General features: G+C 44.0%; 1 protein-coding gene across 2 annotated transcripts; it reads left to right on the forward strand.

The window, feature by feature from the left end:
- The first annotated feature begins 12 nt into the window (after positions 1 to 12).
- LOC307084059 (uncharacterized protein) lies at positions 13 to 3,652 on the forward strand. 2 transcript variants are annotated; one of them, XM_079748192.1, is made up of 4 exons: positions 13 to 104; positions 469 to 742; positions 884 to 1,013; positions 1,304 to 3,652. In XM_079748192.1, exons 2-4 carry the CDS (start codon positions 475 to 477, stop codon positions 1,710 to 1,712), a joined length of 807 nt encoding a protein of 268 aa, XP_079604318.1. In that variant the 5' UTR covers positions 13 to 104; positions 469 to 474; the 3' UTR covers positions 1,713 to 3,652. The 2 variants fall into 2 exon arrangements, with proteins under 2 accessions (XP_079604318.1, XP_079604317.1); XM_079748191.1 differs by having other exon boundaries at positions 36 to 742.
- The last annotated feature ends 19,055 nt before the right edge of the window (positions 3,653 to 22,707 follow it).

The raw sequence follows: 22,707 nt of genomic DNA on the forward strand, positions 1-22,707 counted from the left end.
CTCCGCGACATGGTGTTCTGTAAGGACAACAGTGAGAGAACCACAACACATTTAAGGATTAGAACAACGGCTTTTTTATTTTTAACTTGTTTATTATACAACCAGTATGTATAATCGATAGAGGGTGATATTTTATCGTTTTTACATGTCATTGAATGTTTTCTTAATTGCCGCGAGCACTAAGAGCTGGCGCCATTTATTATTCTTAGAAATTTTAGAATTCTCCAAAAGCAACAGCAGAAGAATATCTAGTCATAATAAGTTAGGAGTAATCCTTGCGTGTTTTGTTCATAACTCCTGACTATTGCAGGCTACTCCACCACCAGGCTAGTGATTTGTTGCAGATAAATTCTTGACTGCTGTTGCTCCACATCGTTTATTCAGATGTCCAATTTGAATATAATCGTATTACGGATTCGCTGTTTTGCTTAATCTATCATGCTCTCGCTGTCTTTCTCCTTCTCTCAGTCAAGCATGTACGCGAGAATGAGAAGGCCTAACTGGACCGATGAAGAGTCTCTACTCCTTGCTCAGCTGATAGAAGAACGGAAAGAGATAATCAGAAGGAAGTGCAGTGCTGGAGTTACATCACTGGCTAAAAGACAAGCATGGGAAGAGATAGCCCATACCATTAATATAGGTTTCCCTCAGTATCAGCGGACAGTTGCTGATTGTACCAAAAAATGGGAGAATTTGCTCGCAAAGTCAAGAAATGAAATAAAAAGACAAAGAATGCATATAGGTGACTATACTAAAATATGTATTTTTATTACAGCTTCACACATTTGGTATTACAAAGTCTATCCATGTTGCACATTCGTTCCAGCTTAGCATTATTTGGTATACATGGTTTAATGCTGTTTTTTCTATGTCTTTCTCACAGGTGAAGACTTGTCCCCTGCACAGTTGAGTGATGTCACCCAGATTGTGCTTTCTGTGATGAACCTCTCTGATAGAATGGATGAGGAGATGAAAGATCCTTCCATTCTACTTTTAAGCGAAACTCAACAGAGGTACAAAACATTTACAACATAATAGTACTCATTCAGTTCTATCAATAGAACACAAAAGTGTGACATTGAAGCTCCATGGCCAGAGCCTTGCTTAAGGACTCGTTGAAGCTTGTCATTGTCATAGTAGCATAGTTGCATAATTGCACTCAAAATATAATGTGGAAAACTCAATCTATATTCAAGAATGTAAGAAATGTTGTCACTGTCCTCATTGTGTTTATATCTGATCATTTGTGTAAAAACCCAACAACTGCCACTTAAATGCTAAACTTCTCCTTCTTTTATTTCAGCTTTGATGAAGAAAGCAATCTATGTAACACACCTCTAACGGAGAACGGCCATCATTCGTGCAACGAGTCCGGGACGATACGCCTCAGCGACCCATTCGATTCTCCAGAGGAACAGAAGGTGTCTTTTTATAACAGTGTCCACCATTCTCCCGTGATGAACATAGGCAATCACGGTATGACCGTCAACACTCCTTCCATGCCGTCGGCGCCTTTGACTTTGCCTCGCGCCATCACTACACCAGCATCACCGCACACCTCACAGCACACAACGCTGCAAGAACGGATGGATTTGGAGATGTCTGTTCTTCGAAGACAAGAGGCTGTCCTCAAGCTCCAAGAGGAGTATTATTCTCTTAAGATTAAGCTGCTGAAAAAGCAGAATGATGTTTATTCGAAAGATCAGTGTTAAAGAGGATATATATCACGTTAACCTGTGGCCGTTTCTGGAACACGGCCAACAGAAATACTGTGAAGTAGGTGTGGTCATTTAGTATGGCGCGGCGCCTGTTCTTATATTTTTTATTTAAAGAATCCCCGAAGCGCGTCCATAGTTTACATTTGATTTACTGTCTGTGCTTAGTATGGATGTTTAAACAAGGTATCTAGTAATGCTTACTCTGTGTGTGTGTGTGTGTGTGTGTGTGTGTGTGTGTGTGTGTGTGTGTGTTTGCGTGTGTGCGTATGAGAAAGAAAGAATGAGAAGAAGTAGATATATTGAATCATTTCTAGTTTTAAGTTGTAACTCCTGTGATTTTTGTCTTTCATGTTTCTTTTATTCGTTACTTATTCCCAACTTTGTAGAGTAGATTTTACATTATTTTTACTAAATTGCAGCCAGTCCAACATGCTTCCCCCCCCCCCCCCCCCCCCATTAACCCATTCAGACCGGATCACGCATCTGTGCGTGTTTACCTTTAATGGTAAACACGCATTGATGCGCAATCCGGTCTTAACCCATTTGTACCGGCTGCGCGGAGCAACATTGTATCTAGTAGACACAATGTTGCGCCGCACAGCGCCTGTTGCGCGGTGCAACATTGTATCTACTAGATACAATGTTGCGCCGCACAGCAGCCGGTGCAAATGGGTTAACTATTTTCTGCACCAATTGACTCCTTTTTATTTTAAAATGTACCAAATATTAAAATCACAATTCATCAAATAGCCTTGAATTTCCTCAGCATTGCCTTCTCTGTAGTTGTATAGTGTACAATAACCTGGCACTTGTCTTAACTAAGGTTAGGACAGAAATAATATATCCATTATGTATGTATGTAATTTCTGAAATCTTATTTCATACCAGTACATTTTTTACATACAAACCAACGGCAACACTCACCAACATTTGGCCGGTGCCCAAAGCCTGTTGGTGGCAGTTTGCTGTTGTCAGATTATGTTTCTGTTAGCAAACATGTTGAACCTGTGTTGGCAAACGCCAACCAACCTTCTGTAGTTGGGTGTTGTTGTTTGTTGGGGCAGTTTGCTGGAGCACCTCAAAGCTACAGGATAATGACAAATTTGACAAGGATGATGGATAAAGGCTAAGGCTATGGACTAGGCCACCAACACCTCTGCTTATGCCAGTTACAAACAATGATTTCATATGTGTTGCTTTCAACAAGCAAACATCTGATTGATAGTTATATTCTACAAAAACAATGATTTTCGCAGATCTGTTTAAAAGAGGGACTTTTAAAAGATGTGCCCCGTTGAAACATGTACTGATCAGAATCAATAGTGCCATTGGTGTGTATTAATTTTCCATAACGGGAAACCACAGCTTTTTAACTGTTTTGAATCAATATGCTACAAATCCGAGTACAACTATCGACCAGATGTTTGCTTGTCAACGCAAAAACAATATGATCAAAATGCTGCAGAAGAATAAGAAAGTAACTAATATAATCATTGCTTTTAACTTGGGTATAAGTGGAATAAAACACAGCGGGGTAGAAAATAATGTACTTTGGTCATACATTATTTTCCCTAACAGGACTTCCCGTCATAGTTAATCCTTACATATACATTCATCCAGAATACAAATGTCGAATTCTCACATCTAAGTTACCATTTATTTGAACGTTTAACCACTTTCAGCACAAGCTGTCTTGTTTGCTCTGTAACACAGTCCATTTCACATGTATAGTTTACTTTGTGGGTAGGGGTGTCAACTTGCTGATTCACCTCTTTTCATTTTAATGTGACTTTGAGAGTTGGGATTTTTGACATATAACAATAACCATATTTAATAAAAAACGCTGCGTGGCTACACCAAACGTACGCAAACGAAAAATAAGTCTAGACGAATGTAGTAATTTGTACATAATATTTCTCATAAATCTGTTTATTTTAAAGTGACTCGTCTTGGCACCGAGATGTGAGATGAGGGCCCCGGGGTGACGAATAAAAGACTGTTATTTGCTGTGCGGTTTGCTCATTTCCTTTGTTAGTGTTGTGCCAGACTGTGCTACAGTCGAGCAGTGTGACTGTCTTCCCTCGCTGGGCAGCAGCGAGCCTCCACCGCTATAGCTCTCCCTCTTGTGCATTGATTTCTGAAGCAGCTTTTTCAAGACTTTCCCTGAGAAAAGAGAGCCTCCTTTCATGAAACTGTAGCAGGAACACAACAGCTAGCCCAGACTGCCATGATGACATGGGGATGTGTCCAATTCAAGGTTTATACAAACATCATGTCCTCTCCCTCTCTGGTAATTCCTAAGACCAACTAAATAACCATAATCATTAGGGGATCTTGGTGCCGATCAATAGGTTACAATGGATAGGTTGTGCATACTCTGCAAGGAGTGTATCCATGCAACCATGTTTTTAAGGTCCATCCTGAATATATATATATATATATATATATATATATATATATATATATATATATGCAGTATAGATATAATATAATCAATACAGTCTATCTAAAACCACTAATCAAACTTAGAATCAGACTTGGCATTCTTTAAATGCATGGCTCTTTATCTTCTCTACTCAACGAGCGAGACCGAAGCGTCGCTGCTGATGGTATCCATTCTGTGCGTGTCACTGACAGATCAGCCATGTTTTTCGGTATCCTCTGGGCAGTCCACTTAAGAGCCTGAAAAAGAACTCCTTAATCTCCACTTTCTCTTTGTCTGCGCTATTATCAGAGCCGTCAGCCCTGGCCCCTTTATCTCCGCCCGGTCTCATCTACTGGTTGTTTGACGCAGGGCTTGATCTTATCAAAGGAGGACCTTATCTTCACCTGTAGCCCCAGGATGCGACCTCCCTCCTGCTATGTGGAGCTGTCCAGTCGTGGATCGGAAGACCACTTCTGTTTTTGGGATGGGGGGGATAAGCACTATTTTTGGAAACTTTGTAAATAACAGGCTGTTTTGGCCCTCCAGAAATGTTTTAATTGTCTTAGCCTCTGTGGTGCATCAGTGTCCTAAGGATTAAACGCTTGTTGTCAATGGTACATATTGTGCCTTTAAAAAATTAATTTCATCGTTCACCATATATTGTAAGAACTGTCAAAGCTTTACGTAGTGTAAAGGACTAAAAGATCTATTACTAAAAAACATTGACAAAAACATTGACACCCAAATGACATTTGGGTGTCCAATAAGCAAAGAGGTCACAGGGTCTTATTTTTTTATTTTTTTCTGTACATTAGTAGCATACCAAGCGCTTATGAATGCGGTAATGAATACAGCCATGTGTTTAAAATTGAATCCAGAGACAGCGCAACGGCCATCGAGCGAGGTCCCAGATAGTGTTGTCCCCTTTGATGGTAATTATCTGTGGATCCTTTGGCCGTGGTCACTTGAACTGGTCGGAGGAAAGGAATGTCAGGCCGCTGGATCTGAGGAACGGCAATTAGAGGGGAGGGAGCGCTGGCCTTTGAGATGGAAGCCTACCGGCCACACCCTGTAGGCGTACAAATAAGCCATTGGCTGCTGGATAAGCCCCAATTCTCCTTAAACTGTGCCTTTTCCTCACCTCTTTCCACTCATTACTGTCTTGTCAGAATCCCGGCCTTACTGGAGCTGACAGGTGGGGTTAAAGGGAGAAGTTTAGACATGAAAATGACCCTTTTACTAAATCAGCTGTATGACGACATGGAGAGTAGCTAGGAGAAATGCCTTCTCAGGGATTATACACCACGGCTCCAGAAATGTGGCCATACGTTAGATTGGCGGAGCAGATTGTCCCCTTGAACTCTCTGTCCATGGCATATGATATATTTCTCTCTCTCTCATGCTCTTGCTTTCTCTCCTTTAGATGTCTCTCTCTGATAAATGTTGTTCTGTTTGTTAGGTCAAATGGCTTTAGAGGCCGTTATGTTTCTGTCCCACACATGAGACATGCCGACGGACATACAACATATAATACAGTAGGCACTGTGTTGCATACTCTAGCTCTGGGCCTCGGTTTGCATGTCGGAGAATAGTCAGTGGTTCATTCTGCAATCAGGCGTAATATCCAGGATCTCAGTTTGCATATGGATCATAGTCATTGCATGCAAGGTTGTGTACTTATTCTCTTAATGTTCTGGAAGTTGACTCACGGAAAAATTGCTTAGTTGCTTGGTTTTGACCAACAACAAATAATATGCATTACCATAGATTGAGTAGAGATGTTGCATTCACATATTAGGTTTTCCATAAGCTAGTTTGATTTTAAAGGGCATTACCAATTACCAAAATGCTAAAGGCGCAATTCACTCCACTCTTAGGATTAAGAATAATTTATTTTTTAAATGTTGTTTATTGATAGGTAGCTAATGGGTTTCAGGATTTAAAGCACTGAATTTAATTTGTTAGGCCTTTTACCCTGAAGAACAAATACCGGTTATAGTAGTAATTTCCTTTTGGTTGGCAGTCGGGATAAATCATTTGATTTATATATCTGCACATTATACTGTGCAGATTCATATATTTTTCCTTCAAAATATCAAAAAACGTTTTGAATGAATTGACTTAATGATGTATTTTTCAAAGAAAATCTTTTGAACTTTAGTTCAAATTGTTAGAAACTGTAGGTTTGAAAAAGAAAAGTAATCATAAACTGTTCATACAAAGAAACTCTAGATATAATAGTTGTGGATATGCTTGATTTAGTAATTTTCTACAAAGGTCTTCAAAAATGGACAGCATGGGCCTCGCCAATGAAAGAGGATCCTCTTGGTAATTAAAGCCAATAGAAAATATCATCTTTTTTTTTCTCCTCTGGACAGTTTTCACATTCCATTATAATGTTGCATTCAGGGTTTTTGAAGTTGGTGTCCTGGCAGTCCTTAATTACACCTTTCATCAGCCAATCAAACCAAAATGGCCGCCTGACGTCTTAATCGTAACTGACTTTTTGGAGCCCATGTGATCAACAAAGGGGGCTCTATTCCAACTGACAACAAAATGTTTATATTTCATCGTTGCTTTTTTAAGCGTTCAAGAGCCTGACATTTTAAATGTAAATTTTACAGTCCTTTGGAACTGCCAAATAGGTGTACTATTTAATTTCCTTTTTTATGAATATGATTTTATAAATTCTTGGTTTGATGACCTTTATAAATGGCCATAACATCCACTAATGTATTTGTATAATTGAATTGATAGTTGACTGAATTTATGCTGTTATATTGAGTAACTTCAGTAACTGTCATGGCCATTTGTCTGACGTGTGGTGTAACCGTTTTCAGATGTGAACCAGTCCCTTGATATGTCCCGACAGAGTAAGTCATGTCACAAGATGGCTAAGAATCCATAAATATAACTATGAAAAACATTCAGGTCAGTCGCAGGCTCCAGTACGTTAAACACAAATACAATATCACCTTCAATATCTTCTAAAACAAAACCTTATTTAGTTTATTCAGTCATTTCTCCTTTTAAACGCCGTTGCGACCAGCCATAAACAGGACAAGTCTAATATCAAGTCCAGATGTGTGTATTTCTGTTGACCGAATCATGTCACTTGCGCGATTTAATAACGAAAGAGACGGTTACTTTATTGCACCTTGCACGCATTCATTAGTCTTAAATCATGGGTATTATGTCTGTTTATAAATGGATCACTTCATCATATACGCAATTCTGCTTTGACAAGGACTTGTATGTTAACTCTCACGTGTCGAGAAAAAAACATCTATGTATGGAAGCATTTACACAGCAGGTTACTGGTTGTCTCACCATTGCCTCATCCATAGTAAATTACTGCAATATAGTCAAGATGTTTGGAGAAAAATCCAGCAGAGTCAATACAAAATCTCCTGTAGCCAGTGAAAAATAACTTTGTTCTGCTACGGTAGAAGAAGAGAGGTAGATAAAGCTCACAGTATTCTTCGCTTCTTGCAAAACTATATCACCATTCTCAACAATCATCTTTATTGACTCATAAACCAAAAACTATTCCAGTACTATAACTAGGCCATTTGAGGTCAATTAGCTTTATGCTATTCAGATGGTTGGGTTTTGTTTTTTTGGTCTGACCATGGTAACCTCAAAACAATGGGCACTATTCTCCATTTCCTTCATGCAGGCTTGTCTTCTGTACTTCCACCTAGAGCAAAAACCCACCACTTTAGAGACAATAAATCAAAGCATAAACCCCATTTGGCTCGCTGTGGCCATTTTAAACCCCAGGCTCATTTCGGCCAGGGCCAAAATGTCACGACTGACTTGATGTGTGTTCAGAAATAGAGAGAGAGAGAGAGAGAGAGAGAGAGAGAGAGAGAGAGAGAGAGAGAGAGAGAGAGAGAGAGAGAGAGAGAGAGGAGGAGAGAGGGAGACCAATATGTGACTGGAACCATATGGAAGTGGTGGAAAGTAACTCATCTTGTGACAACACGGTGTGGTTGCCTCTTTGCGAGTCCCCCTCTCTGTCTCATGTCACAGTCGTTCATGAAAGACTGCAACTGTAGAAGGTCACTCAGTGGCTGAGGCTAAGAACAAAGTGATTGTGATAAAAAAAAATATATATATATACATGCAGGATCTGAAGAGGAAATGGTTTTGCCGCCAAACACTCAATTACACGTAATTACGAGAATTCAACCTTGGAGGATGGTTTATTCCATTTTATTATGAGGTTATGTCTTTCATGTCTTGTTGGGGGGGAGATGGGGGCGAGCGCAGACGATGTGAAACAGATACTTGCTTTCTCATCCGAATGCCCTCCTTCTCCCCTGGTTGACTGAGGCCGTTTATGGCATATTGAGTTTTAGTATGAACGAGTTTGATAGAGCGAGCACAGTGCTACAAATGGCATTTACTTCTGTACTATTAAGTTAACCCCTTGTGGCCCAAGGAACCACCCCCAGCAGGCCATAGCGTTGTTAATACGCTTGTTTGTGGATGTGTTTCCTCTGATTACAAAACAAAGGAAATACATTACAAGACAGATTTAGGATCGGTATATGCATATTGGTATGAAATATTTTGTTAGTCTGATGATTGTAAGAACCATTCTCATACCAGAACCACCACTGAAAAACAAGCTATTTTAATTTGATTGTAAAAGTTGTAAATTACCACAATATATCTTGACAGGGGACCCAAAAAATACTGGACTGAATACTGTGGGATCTTTGGTGGGGTTATGGGCCTCCTGGTCACAAACCTATAATGTTACTGATATAGAATTCCCTCAACTCACAAAACGTAAATCATACCTTTTGTATTAGAAAAACAAACTGGGCATCTCGCCACCCACTAAATGTCGGCGCGTTGGAGAACATTGAAGGCAGAGGTAAGACGGAGAACACTGTGTGATTGATAGTCACTTTTCATTGGGTTTAAGCTGCCCTGTTTGTTTCTCCACTGAAATATAGGCCCCTTAACAAGACCAAATCACAGACATGGGCAGAGTGAGAGGGCTTTGAAATGCGGCAACCCCTGAACCAGAAAATAATCAGGGGGACTTAGGCATGGCACTGTGGCCGGAAATTCGCTGTGAATACCGGCTTCAACCATGACCATTTGAGAGCCCAACTTTTTTTTGGCTTTCGCATTGATTTCGAACCTCCCTCTCATGCCGTCTCCCGCCCCACTGTATGTCACATAGTCAGTTTGGACCGGCTCTGACCTAAAAGCTGATGAGTAGCGGCTCTGTTTTGTTTGGGCGGCTGGGAGGGTCGAGCTCACATCAGCAAAAATGCAGAAAAAAAAGCAAAAATGAACCAATGCGTGTCTTTTATAAAAACAAATATTCTCTCTCCGCGACAACCCCAAATGTGCATGTATGTGCAGAAAAACTCACACACAATCTCACTCAGTCATGCAGGCACACGCACCATCACACTCACACTCACACTTGGAGCTGGTCTTCATCCTGAACATCCCAGGAGTGGCGGGTACCTTTCTGGTCATCCAACCAAACAAGCGTCTCTCTTGTCATTTTCTCCTCCATCGCTATGGCAGATGTTGCGGTTGTGCGTTCAGGCCAAGTTTGCCCACAGCTTGTCCTGATTACTAAGTAGACAAGTTGCCCACGGATCTCTCTCTCTTTCTCTCTCTCTCTCTCTCTCGCTTCCTCTCTCTCTCTCTCTCTCTCTCTCTCTCTCTCTCTCTCTCTCTCTCTCTCTCTTGCTTCCTCGCTCTCTCTCTCTTCCTCTCCCTCTCTATTTCTCTCTCTTTTTTTCTCCCTCTCTCTCTCTCTCTCTCTCTCTCGCTTCCTCTCTCTCTCTCTCTCTCTCTCTCTCTCTCTCGCTTCCTCGCTCTCTCTCTCTTCCTCTCCCTCTCTATTTCTCTCCCTCTCTCTCTCTCTCTCTCTCTCGCTTCCTCTCTCTCTCTCTCTCTCTCTCTCTCGCTTCCTCGCTCTCTCTCTCTTTCTCTCCCTCTCTATTTCTCTCTATTTCTCTCCCTCTCTCTCTCTCTCTCTCTCTCTCTCTCCCTCAATTTTACTGAAAAATGAATTGTATATTTGTATATATTTAAATGTATTGATAATGAATGCTGATAAAAAATCCTTGCTTTTCATTTTCCAGTACAACAGCTTGTACACAAAGTCAACGTCATTGATAAAGTAGGCCATCTCTGAGTTAGGAAATGCATACAGTATAATTTAGCCGCGCATAAACAGCGCTCCACCACATGTCAATGTCTGGCTTGTTCTCGGAATCTTAATGTTCTCATCAAAACCCTGTCTGCCAACCGAGCATGTATTTTTAATCTATAATTTCTGCTCCTTCCTTTCCCCTTTTTCCCCCTCTCTGATCCCAGCTTTCCTTTTAAATTATATCAGCAGCTCCATGCCTTTGGGCCAATTAGTACGGGCAAACACTGCAACAATCAGCCTCTCTCGGATTGATGCACTTAACGTCCTCCGCAGTAAATACCGACTAGCTCCTGAAAGCATTAGCATTTGAAAGGCCCTCGCTGTCTCTGTTTTCTGTCAGGAGGAGAGGGGCTCATTGAAATGGCCACCAAAGAAAAACAAAAACCCATATAACTCAAGTAGTTCAAATTGGAAACAAAGACACAAGCAGTGTCTCCCTCTCGCTGATGAGGACTGATAAAGACAGCAGTGCCTGCTCTGTCCTTGTGCTTTTATGGTGTTACTAGGCAGGGATGTGACGAGAGGCCTCTTCAGCTAGTCATAGTTTTCAGACAGTCCTCTCGAGTGTCAGGAGAAGGTGAGAGTAGGTTTTAGCTGGCTATGAAATCAGCCATCGTTCTTTCTGGTTTAGAGCGAAGTCAGCCGAAGTCAATCTTGTGAGTGTTTTGTCTGAAGACAGAACTTATGACCTCAATCCCCCCCAACAAGGAACCCTGACTGGGTGGGTGAGTATATGGTATGGCTGTTCAGGAACACATGTCTGGTTTATACACAGAGAGCGTTGTTGTAGGCTGTCTGCATTGGTTTTATTGACCACAGAATGAACATATTCAATAGGACCAAGAGAATGGATTGCAGGATTGTATAGTGGTAATGGTTATGGTTAACATTTCTGGGTTTGGACCCCCACTGGCTGCAGTCTTCCTGTAGTCATCCTTGAGCAAGATGCCCTAACTCCTACCTCCTCATGAGACATCTATGTGAAATCATCTTATTATTATCTCACAGCTTTGTTCCAACAGCTCATATGAATATGCTAATGCATAGATATCGACTGTTACTTACAGTTGCGAACAGTAGATCATTATCCTTATTTACTACATCACTAGGTCATTATTTGCTCACGGCTCTTTATAATGATCTAAAAAAGTCCTAGTGGGCGTGGAGAATGAACTCAATTAGACGTGAAAGCAGAAAACCCAAAACACTCGAGGCCATAAAAGGGAGGACTTCTTTGTGGGTTGCGACAAAGCAACAACAATCGAGAGAACAGGATCAGAGAGAGAAGTGGAGTGAGCAGTACAAAAAAATAAAGATGCTTTGTATGCAAATGGCTCCTTGGCCTTTTCCCTCCCTCTCTCTCTCTCTCTCTCTCTCTCTCCGAGTCACCCGGGCGTCATGTGAAAGTATGCGGGACGGTGTGAAGAATCCCAGGCATGTCCACGAGCCGGGGGACATGCCCGGACGCCAGACCGACCGGCGGTGCTTTTGTCAGCCTTGTTCCTGTCCCTCAGGCTGGACAGCACCACACACGCACACACACACACACACACACACACACACACACACACACACACACATAGGGCAAACACCACAAGGGAGGAGGAGGAGGGAGAGGAAGAAAGGATATGAGGACGGTACAAAGAGGAAGGGGTGTGAGGGGCTGGGGGGGTGTTGCCTGAGGGGAGAAAGTGATGATAGGGGAAGAGGTGGGGCTGCCTGACCACCAATTCAGGGGGGGGGGGGGGCACCCAGATATTATGTAGGAGACAGAGGGCTGAGGAGGGAATGGGTAGTGGGGGGGAAGGAAGATGGATGAGGTAGACCCCTGTTGAGGCTTCGTCTCAGCCCCCCCTTCGAGGACTCCTCCACGCTCCCGTGAGCACAGAGGGGGGAGAGGGGGCAGAGAGGGAAGGCCGGCACTCTCCCCATCCCGTCTCCATTGTGTTTCCTCTCTCACTCTGTGTCTCCTGCTGCAGTTGGAGCCCCGCGCCTGCCCTGTGAGAACCGCTCCCACTTCTGTCTTTTAAAGGGAAAGTTTGTTGTTGTGTTTCCCTCTCTCTCCATCTCCCTCTCACCCCCCCCCTCTCTCCACTCTGTCTCTCTCTCTCCATCTCCCTCTCACCCCCCCCTCTCTCCACTCTGTCTCTCTCTCTCCATCTCCCTCTCACCCCCCCCCTCTCTCCACTCTGTCTCTCTCTCTCCATCTCCCTCTCACCCCCCCCTCTCTCCACTCTGTCTCTCTCTCTCCATCTCCCTCTCACCCCCCCCTCTCTCCACTCTGTCTCTCTCTCTCCATCTCCCTCTCACCCCCCCCTCTCTCCACTCTGTCTTGCTCCCCACCCCCCTCTCACCCCCCTCTCTGTCTCTCTCTCCATCTCCCTCTCTCTCCCCCTCTATCTCTCTCTCCACTCTCTGTCTCTCTCTCTCCATCTCCCTCTCTCTCCCCCAGCCCCCTCTCTCTCCACTCTCTCACTCTCTCTCCCCCCGCTCTCTCCACTCTGTTTCTCTCTCTCCATCTCCCTCTCTCTCCCTCTCTCTCTCTCCTCTCTTTGTCTCTTTCTTCCCCCCTCTCTGTCTCTCTCTCTCCACTCTCTCCGCCTCCCTCTCTCTCCTCTCTCTGTCTCTCTCCCTCTCATTAGGGTCCATTTTGACTTCAAAGCCGTCCCATTATCAGCCGTCTTGGAGGTCAATTAGGAACGGGGGTGGTTCTGAGCGGCGGGCCGCGGCCGTGCCACTATGGCCTCTCATCCCCTGTCACCGGGGCCCTTTTCTAAGGGCCTCTGACATTGATGGAGGGGACACTGGGGGCCCGGTACCCCCCCCCCCCCCCCTTCTCCCTTCTACCTTCTATCCCCCCTCTCCTCCACAGCCAGCCCCTCCTTTTGACTGGTAAACTGCAGAGTAAAATGGTGTGTAATTAAGTAGCAGTCAATGCAGGTCCGTTTTGGTGTGTGTGTGTGTGTGTGTGTGTGTGTGTGTGTGTGTGTGTGTGTGTGTGTGTGTGTGTGTGTGTGTGTGTGTGTGTGTGACTCGACAGGGAGTTGGGGGTAGGGTGGGAGAGTGGGGGGAAACAGTTTTTGTGGAGGAGGGGATGGAGAGGAGAAGGGGGGGGGATAAAGGACAATAGCTTGCACACAATAATGAGGTTATGCAGTGCAAAGGTTGCGAAAGGTTAAATCAACTTAGATCATAACAAAGTCAATGTTTACTCACCTATGCCTGCTCCGATGGGTTCTCAGAAAACATTTAAAACAATATAAAAAAAAATCTTACAAAATATGGACCGATATTTGATGTTTAACATCTGCCCAAAGCAATATCTGAAAGTTGCTTTCTCATACTCGCTCTTCTCTCTCTCTCTCTTTCTCTCTCCCTGTCTCTCTCTCTCTCGCTCACTCGCGCGCTCTCTCTCTCTCCCTCTTTCTCTCTCCCTGTCTCTCTCTCTCTCGCTCGCTCGCTCTCTCTCTCTCTCTCTCTCTCTCTCTCTCTCTCTCTCTCTCTCTCTCTCTCTCTCTCTCTCTCTCACACACTTACACACACACATTCTCTGTTCAGATGGCGGTTAGTGTCATAGTTCTTCCAAAGTAATGGAAAAAGTAGGAGGATAAAGTAGATACAGCTGTACATTGGAGATTAACTTGAAAAGCATAAAGGCATATCTGTGTAGCAAAGCTTTTTTCTGTTCAATCAATTCCTTGGGCAATTGCACCATGAATTTACTGAAGTGTAGAGGAAAAGAAAACACAACACTGTTTATAGAAATAAAAGCGTGACATCTGTTAAGAAGTAAGTATAAAAACACTGTCCCTTCAATAAAGGGACGGTTACTCTCACACTGTAACCAACGGTTTTGCGCTAGAAATACCTAAAGAAAGCACATATAAGAGATATATACGATAAAGTACGTATCGATTTCACTCCATTCACCAATAACATATTTCTCCAGGGGGCTTCAAATGACATGGGGTGAAGGGGTCTTAAATACTAACATATTCGCCCCTCTGTTCTGCCTTTGACTGGCCGTAGCCCGGGGGACTGCGCTGGGAGAGCGCTGTGATAGTAGGGAGTTGATTCAGTCACGTCTTTGATGCTCTCTCTAGTTAACTGTCCCCTGCTGCTCCCTGACATCCTGTCAGCATGGGACCTCCTCTCACTCCCCGGGTTAGTCACTACATGACCACAACATCACAAGACCTGGGACCCCGGCCCCTTCTGTGCGCGTGTTTGTTGGGGAGTGTGTGTTTGTCTGTGTATGTGTGTGTGTCTGTGTGTGTGTGTGTGTCTGTGTGTTTGTTTTAAATATGTGTTTGTGGGTTTTGTGTGTGTGTGTGTTTGTGTATATCGTGTGTGAGACACATACAGAAAATGAGGGCAAGCATAGCTGTAGATTCAGTAGTGTGCTGCTTAGTATTAAACTCACCGTTTGGACTCTTTGGACCGGTGTCTGCATGCTTAGACAATAAGGTTGCAAATCTAGGGGTCTACATATATCCTATAATGCATCACAAGCAACCCTTTGCCTTCTCACGAGACATTTCAAATGAAAAATAGATTTCATTCATCGTTTAAATCATCAGATTGCAAGTTTGTATAGTGTAAAGCATCCATGGCCGGAAGAATTACAGGGAATTACTGGGAATTATAGAGAAATTCCCTTTTAGAACACACAAAAATGTAGATTGTGTGGCAGCAGAATATTTGTTAAACTAGCGTACAAATATTCCCATATCAAGGACTGTTGCGCTGAAGGCAGAACAAACAGATGGCCTTTCTGAAAGGCAAACGTTCGCAAACGTTCGCAAGCGAGCGCATTTAGCAGCTTGGCCCTGTGGCATGGAGCATTACCCAAAAGACACCTGGGGGCCGGGCAAGGACAGAGTCTCGTTATCACTTTTCAGGTTATAATTACGAATACTTAACTGTCGCATTAAAGCGTTTATACTGCCCCGAACTGTATTGCTGAAGTCAAACATGCCATCGGGGGCAAATGGGTTCAAGGGAAGCTAGGTCTCAGCCCAGTGTAATTGTAGAGTGCCTGGGGGGTTTGAGGTTTCAAATAGCTTTAATTCATGACTTGGGTAACAACAGGTAACCAAGGCGCTGGGAAATGGTGCCAGCAGGTGATCAGTCCAGCAACAGCACATCAGGGTTAAGTAGTTTCCTCGAATCACATTCCATCTATGAGAAGATGCGCAGGAAATAGGCAAATATATTCAAATCGATGGTAATGTTTTACAGGCCTAGAAATAAAATGTAGGGTCCTGTCAAAATGTAATAATTTATTTTTTATTTGTGTCACTGTGTATGTCACTGCTTTGTTGTTGTCGTTCTCTCACCCATCCCCCCCCCACCCCACACACACACACACACACACACACACACACACACACACACACACACACACACACACACACACACACACACACACACACACACACACACACACACACACACACACACAACCCTGTCCTCTCCAAACATCAATGCCATGTCCTAAAGTGTATCAACGCCTAGTCAGCGGCCTGGCTTAGGAAAGAGTGTGAGGGTCAAACAGAATCATTGACCCCCCTGACCCCCCCCTTTCCCTCCAAGCACATCCCAAACATCAAGCTTCAAACTGGTAATAGTCCCCCACCCCACCCCCACCCACCCTGATATCAGGTTCTGTTTTGAGTGTCTGTAGTTCTCTGGGCTCATATCGGGTGTGAAGGCCGACAGCCGTGGAAATCTACGGCCTGACCCCCCCCCCGACGTGCTCAGCTCCTTAGGATGCAGAGAGATGGGCCGCGCCAGGCAGGCACCAGGAGAGAAGGGGGCCATAGACACAACCACGGTTGCTGCCGGACCACCACTGCCGGCAGCTGATTGGACACCGTGGAGGGGGTAGGGATAAGTGGTGTGCTGGGAGATGGTTGTTTGTACTGCACGCCCGTTTGATGTGTGAAACGCCTCGTTTCAATGGTTCAGTGTTTAGTTAAAACATTGACGAGCGTACTCATAATGCTGACACACGCATGGTACGCACATACACAGCTCGCGCACACACGTTGATTGCTATGCAATGAAGTTGTACATTGTGCAAGTATTCATTGACGCAGTTACAACCAAATCAATCGTCTGCTTCTTCGAAGTTCAAATCAGCGTCATTATCTCGCCATTATCATCCTGGCTCTGGAGGAGGCGGTGGAAAAACTGCTGTAAAAGAGTCATGCTTGCACAGCACAAACATTTCCAGGGCCATTTTATTGGTGCAAACAAATCATGCCTTGGCACTGACAACGTGCTCTTATTTGTGTAACGTGGAGGCCAGCTATTGTTCAGGTGTGGAGCATAATGATGGGCGTGTGAAAGAGACGTGAAACCTCATAGCTCACTGACACATTCAACCGTCCTACATTGTCATCTTGTATTTTTGTTGAATGACCTTAGGCCTCGCTCGCGTGACAACTCAACAGTGTATTTTGTTTTTTGTTGGAAGGTTGCCACATGAGCCCATGAATCCCTCCTCACTACTACAGCCGAGTGTCACTTAACCATCGACGATTACAGGCATACTCATTCAATCATCTGTCAATTAACTATTTTATGTATTCCAAACTGCTTTGAATATATAAAGATGTTATGGACTGGTGTTTTCTTTGGACTATTTCCAATTACTTTTTTTAGGTACATGAGCAGAGAGGGGCTAGGAATCATACTCAAGGATGCATGGTTTGGGGGTTACCCACGCAGATCCTCTGTGTCAGAGAGTAAAACACCCTCAGTTGGGTAGGAGGGTCTACCCATAGGGGGTTGGGTAGACCCTCCTACCCAACCCCCTTTAGCTCACAGAACTTTTGCTGTGAAAATCTGTGTGACCTGTGAACCTACACACATCCAGACTGGTCTACTACCAGTCTCGTCAGTGTGGTGATCACTCAGGACCAACCGTGGAGACGTTGGTGAGAGCTTGGCTGTCTGCTCCGCTGGAATCATGAGCCAGCCAGGAAGGGGTGTGGGGTGATGGGGTGTGATGGTGGTCATGGAGGGGGAGGGGAGTCAGGGATAGAGGGGGGAGACGGGGGGTAGCTGGGCCAGACCTTCAGTAGCCAAACCTGACCCCGGGGAGATCGGGGTCAATTCCCGCAGAAACAATCAAATGAGCTGTTTTCAATTTCAACTCCACTGGATCATCTCAGCTTGTCTCAATGTGTCTGTCAAGGGAAGAAGGGTTTTTGTGTGCGCCTGCAATTGGGGATGTCAATTATTGTGGATTTACTGTTATTAGGAAGATTGCTCCTTGAATCGGGGGGCCTGTGAACCGAGGCCCATTCAAAGAGAGCTTGATGTTTCTCTCAAGCTGTCAGGAGAAATATCTCCTCCGTGTTCGTGAGAGCATATTAAGGAAGGAACTATACTTTATTCCTGCCATTTTGTCGCTATTCACTATGATGAATGCCACCGTCATACAATTAGAATGGAGAAATGTGATCTGTTTCAGAAATCAGTTTGGATGGATATTGGAGAAGTGTAGACATCTAAGATCTAGAAGCCGAACATTGGACCAAAGTAGAACAAAAACTAGAAAGCAATCCAAATGGGAGCATTGAGCTTTGATGTTATCAAAGTTTCATTTCCTTCAGTTCTCTCGGAAAACCTTTGGAGATATCGACTTATTTGTGGAATTGGACACACGTTATTAACCTCGTGGCCAACAGTGCATGATTCCTGGGACACGATGGCGTTAAACACAATAGCCTTAATGCGTTAGTGTATAATGAGCGGGTTGGTGGTTAATGGTTGTCTTTAATAGAACACTATTATTTGACAACTATGAAATGCATAAGAGCCCCAAATGAGGCATAATGATAGGGCCTGCGAGCGAAACCGGCGCAAATAAAAACTGCATGCAACTCTACAGGAATGTTGCCACAATTAGCGAAACCTACCGGCGTCTCTTCTGTCTGGTGCCAAGGTACATGTGGAACCTCTAAAAGGCTGTGTTTCTGGTGGAGCGAATTAACCCCTCCAACCAGTCTCCCCAGGATATCAGGATGCAGCGCTGACTGAAGTTAAAAGGCCCCCGTTGCAGGGAGCGATCCCCCTTTAAGCATTACGGTACGCACGCAAGCTCACGGGCAACAGATTGTGTACACTTTAGACACAGGCCCAGATACACATGAAAAAGGGGGGCGGGGGGGACTTTGTTTAGAGGCGAATGGCTGATTGTGTAAACACTGAGCTTGTTGGGGGTGGGGGGTGGTTTTGAGCTGGCTGAGGACCAAGAGCTGATGACTGAGGCAATGTCGTGTAAACACGAGGGGTCAGCGATTATCACGAGAACCTCATGTCAAAGTTTAGTGAGACGGCGTTGAGGATGGAATGAATGAGGTTCTGGTCAAAATCCCCTCAAATAAATAAGAGGGGGAATAAAGCACAAATGTTCACGGCGGCAAAGCGCTCGCCCACGCGTGCAGAGCATTACTCCGGCATCCGAGTGTCCAATTTGTTTACTCTCTGTTGAAACAGCCCTGACCTTCGCAGGTAGACAAATGTATATAAGATAGCAGGAGGAGATAAAATATAAAAGTCAAGTGAAAGTGGAGACAGTGGGGGGGGGGGGGGGGGGGGGGGGGCGGGGGAAACGCTGGTTTGGGGGCAGACACAACAAGAAAAGTGGCAGACTGGGAAATGGCGGAGGAAGCAGGGAAGACACGGGGAGGGGAGAGCGAGCGGCGGGAGGAAGGGGAGATCCTGCAGTAATTGCTGAAGCGGCATGGGGGCAGATGTGAGGCCTTGGGCTGATATTAAAGTGACCCGCCCCGAGACTCCAGACGGGCCTCTAAACAGCCCTGGCTCCACTGTGGAATGAGCCTCCCCCGCCATCCCAACCCATTTTCAAAGTCAGCTCTCCTGCCTGCTGGGTTGCCAGGTTGGGGGCGGCGCAAAACCGCCCTTCGGCGAAAACCCCTTTTGGTAGCCATTTTATATATAAAAAAAAAAAATATATATATATATATATATATATATATATATAGGTATTTATTATATTCATCGTATTTATTTAGCTATATGCTTATTTCTTTCTTGATATATACAGTGTATATATATATATTTATATATATACATATATATATATGTATATAGATAGATGGATATTTGTATTTATCATGGTGGGGTTTTTAAATGGAGACTTACATATATGATGTATTAACACTGAACATGCTTAATAGTCTATCCATTATTCAACACGATGCTGAGTATTCCCTGAAGGGAGATCTGTCGCTGCAGGTGGTCCAACCAGCAGCAGCCCTTGTGCAGGGAAGACCGTTGAGCTTGTGATTAAACTTTGAACCCTGCGTTAAATAAAGGCTTCATGGTGGTGTAATGAATTGTGATGTGCCTTAATGGCAGTCATCAGGCGGGATTCTAATTAAGGGACGAGGAGCAGTAACCCCAGGTTATTTAAAGCTTCAATCACATGACAAAGAAAACACATGAGGGAATTTGTTGTTACAAGCATGAGGTACAGCGCCATGACGGTGAACACATTGCCCATTTGGATGTTTAAATAGACTCACTTTCAATTCCCAAGTCTAAACTAATCCTTTCCACCCCAAAACCAAGAAGAGCAAATATTTTATTTTTGTTTTGACGAGAACAAAGGTCTGCATGAATTCTTATAGCTACTCTGTTGACATATGTCACACACACAAAGTCTGCAAGATTAATCATGGTGACAATATAATGCACATGCCTATTTTTGTGTATTTGCAACACTGTGTGTGTTTGTATGTGTGTGTTTCTGTGTTTTGTTTCGGCGTATGCCTGTGTTTATATGCTTATTTTATATGAGAGTGTTTGCAAGAGAGTATGTGTGTGTGTGTGTAACCCTTTTCTCACTGGCCGGCCATGCCAAGCAAAATTAAATAAGCAAAAGCCTGATGCTTCCAGTTGTGAAAATGCTACTAAGCAAAACACTGTGGCGTAATAGGATCCTGAATTCTCAGCGGTGATATGGTGAGCTGGCTGAACCTCCTGTGACTAGTAGTCTAGTGCCATTAACATTACCAATTTTTTTAGCATGGTGCCTCCACTGAGAAAATACTGAACTTCCCAAGGGCTAGTGAATGGTGTATCTTCACAGAATGAAATAAACATGCAGATATAAATTACTAAATGAACTTCCAGAACACCCAAATATTAAAATATAATTTATTTAAAATAATAATGAGAGAGAGAGAGAGAGAGAGAGAGAGAGAGATAACAATTATCATTAATGCACCCCCCCCCCCCCCCAAGCTGGGTTACATACATTATAAGGTGAAAGACAGGCAAAAGAAAAACAAAGAAGGAACCAAAACAACAAACCAAAACAACAAACATAGCCTAGTGCTCAGAAACTAGCTATGGGTGCAATGGCAGGTGTGCATGGCATTATTACTGGTGTAGGTGCATGTGTTGCACCGGATGTGTGGGCTACACCACCAGGCATGAGGCTGCCCTGTTGCTATTAGGGAGGGGCAACGATCGTCGAGTACTCGAATAGTCACGTAGAAAATCGAATGATGAATGTGAATATCGTTATTTATTTATCACGGCTCTTCTCAATGCTGTTGAAAACTCCGTTCAATTGCCTGGGCCTTCACAACTTCCTGTGCTGAATAATTTTTTGATAATTTACTGTTGCTAAGCATATAATGACCGCTGTCAAGGAAAGTCGTTATTTTTTTTCTGTCGTTTCACTCCGCAAGTTGTCCGGTAACTTATCAACCCCAGTGTCCTCGGGTGCTAAGCAACGTTTCTCTGCTGATCAACACTACGAATGCTGGTAACAAATAAATTGTAAAAAAGACACACCGTGCGAAGTAATTTCTTGGGCCATAGTTTCCACATGCTTAAGACGTGTCTAGTTCACCATCATGCAGGCTGGGTTCAGTAAAATAAATAGCAATCTGTTTTCGGCGCATGTAGGGCTATCTGCCTAAGCCCACGTTGAAATAATTTTGATGTTGAATGTTGATGGCGCAGTTGTTGAAATGAAAAGATTGATTTCATACAAATCCTAAAAGCTTCTCCCTGTGTCATTGTGAGTGCGTTTATACGAGGTGTGTGTGTGCGGGGTTATTGATTGACCGATTTTCGAATATTATTTGGATACTTCTCAGCGAATATTGAATTTTATTTATGCCAGAAATGCACATCCCCAGTTGCTATGTGTGATGCTACAACATGGTTCCCACCCTGTACTCCCAGCTTGCCATAGGCTAGCCTATCTGTAGGATTCCTGTCCCGGTTGGATCTGCGCAACACAGGTTCTGACTCAGAAGGAGCTACATCAGAGCCAGTTGCAAGTGGAGCATTGAGATAACAAATTCTTTCAGTAGACCTATGCGGGTTGATAATGGGTTCTGTCTCTATAGGATCACTAAACCCCTCACTAAGTGGATGCATTAAACTAAAGTCACTAGCAGCAGGGGAGACACAAGGCACTATGGAGTCTGATTCCTTCTGGTTCAACTGGTCTACGCTTCTCTTTAGCTTTTCTATGCCTCACAGCTCTAGGGCAAGGAGCAGGAGTGGTATCAGCCACACGACCCAATCTTACCTCCTGTCCCAAAGGCAAGATGTGGTTATGGTGCATCACCTTGACCGGCCCATCATCCACAGGTTTCAGCCAGTACACAGGAAGATCACAGAGCTGACCGTCCACCACATAAGGACAAGAACTCCACCTGTCTGCAAGCTTGTGCTTCCTCTTCAAACCCAGATTCCTTATCAACACCAGATCCCCAGGACTCAGGCTGAAATAACAGACTTTCTGGTCATAGCGCTCCTTGTTTCTCTAAATCATCCTATCCGCGGAAGCTTGCGCTAGCTGATAAGCAGCTTGCAACTCCTCTTTCATCTTGGCCACATACTCCAGATGTGATGAAGACGACGTGTCATCAGATGAAACACCAAAACAGACATCAACAGAGAGCCGCGACTCCCGACCAAACATAAGGAAGTAAGGTGAGTACCCAGTAGCCTCATTGAGAGTGCAATTATAGGCATGGAACAAATGCACATTATGTTCACTCCACCTAGGCTTCTGATGAGACTCAAGTGTGCCAAACATGTTTAACAAAGTCCTGCTGAAGCGCTCAGGAGGAGGGTCACCCTGCAGGTGACAAAGAGAGGTCCTCGACTTCTTAACATGGTCAGCATCGGTTTAACCAATCGCCTTTCTAAGGCCCTGCCCTGGTTGGAGTGAATGTAAGTAGGCAAGCCATAGTGTTTGAAATACCTCTCCCATAGAGTCATCGCCACTGTGACAGCTGTCTGGTCCTTGGTGGGAAAAGCTTGCGCATAACGCGTTAAGTGGTCAGTTATCACTTGCACAT

The sequence above is a fragment of the Pollachius pollachius genome, assembly GCF_949987615.1.
Source record: "Pollachius pollachius genome assembly, chromosome: 12".
NCBI lineage: Eukaryota > Metazoa > Chordata > Actinopteri > Gadiformes > Gadidae > Pollachius > Pollachius pollachius.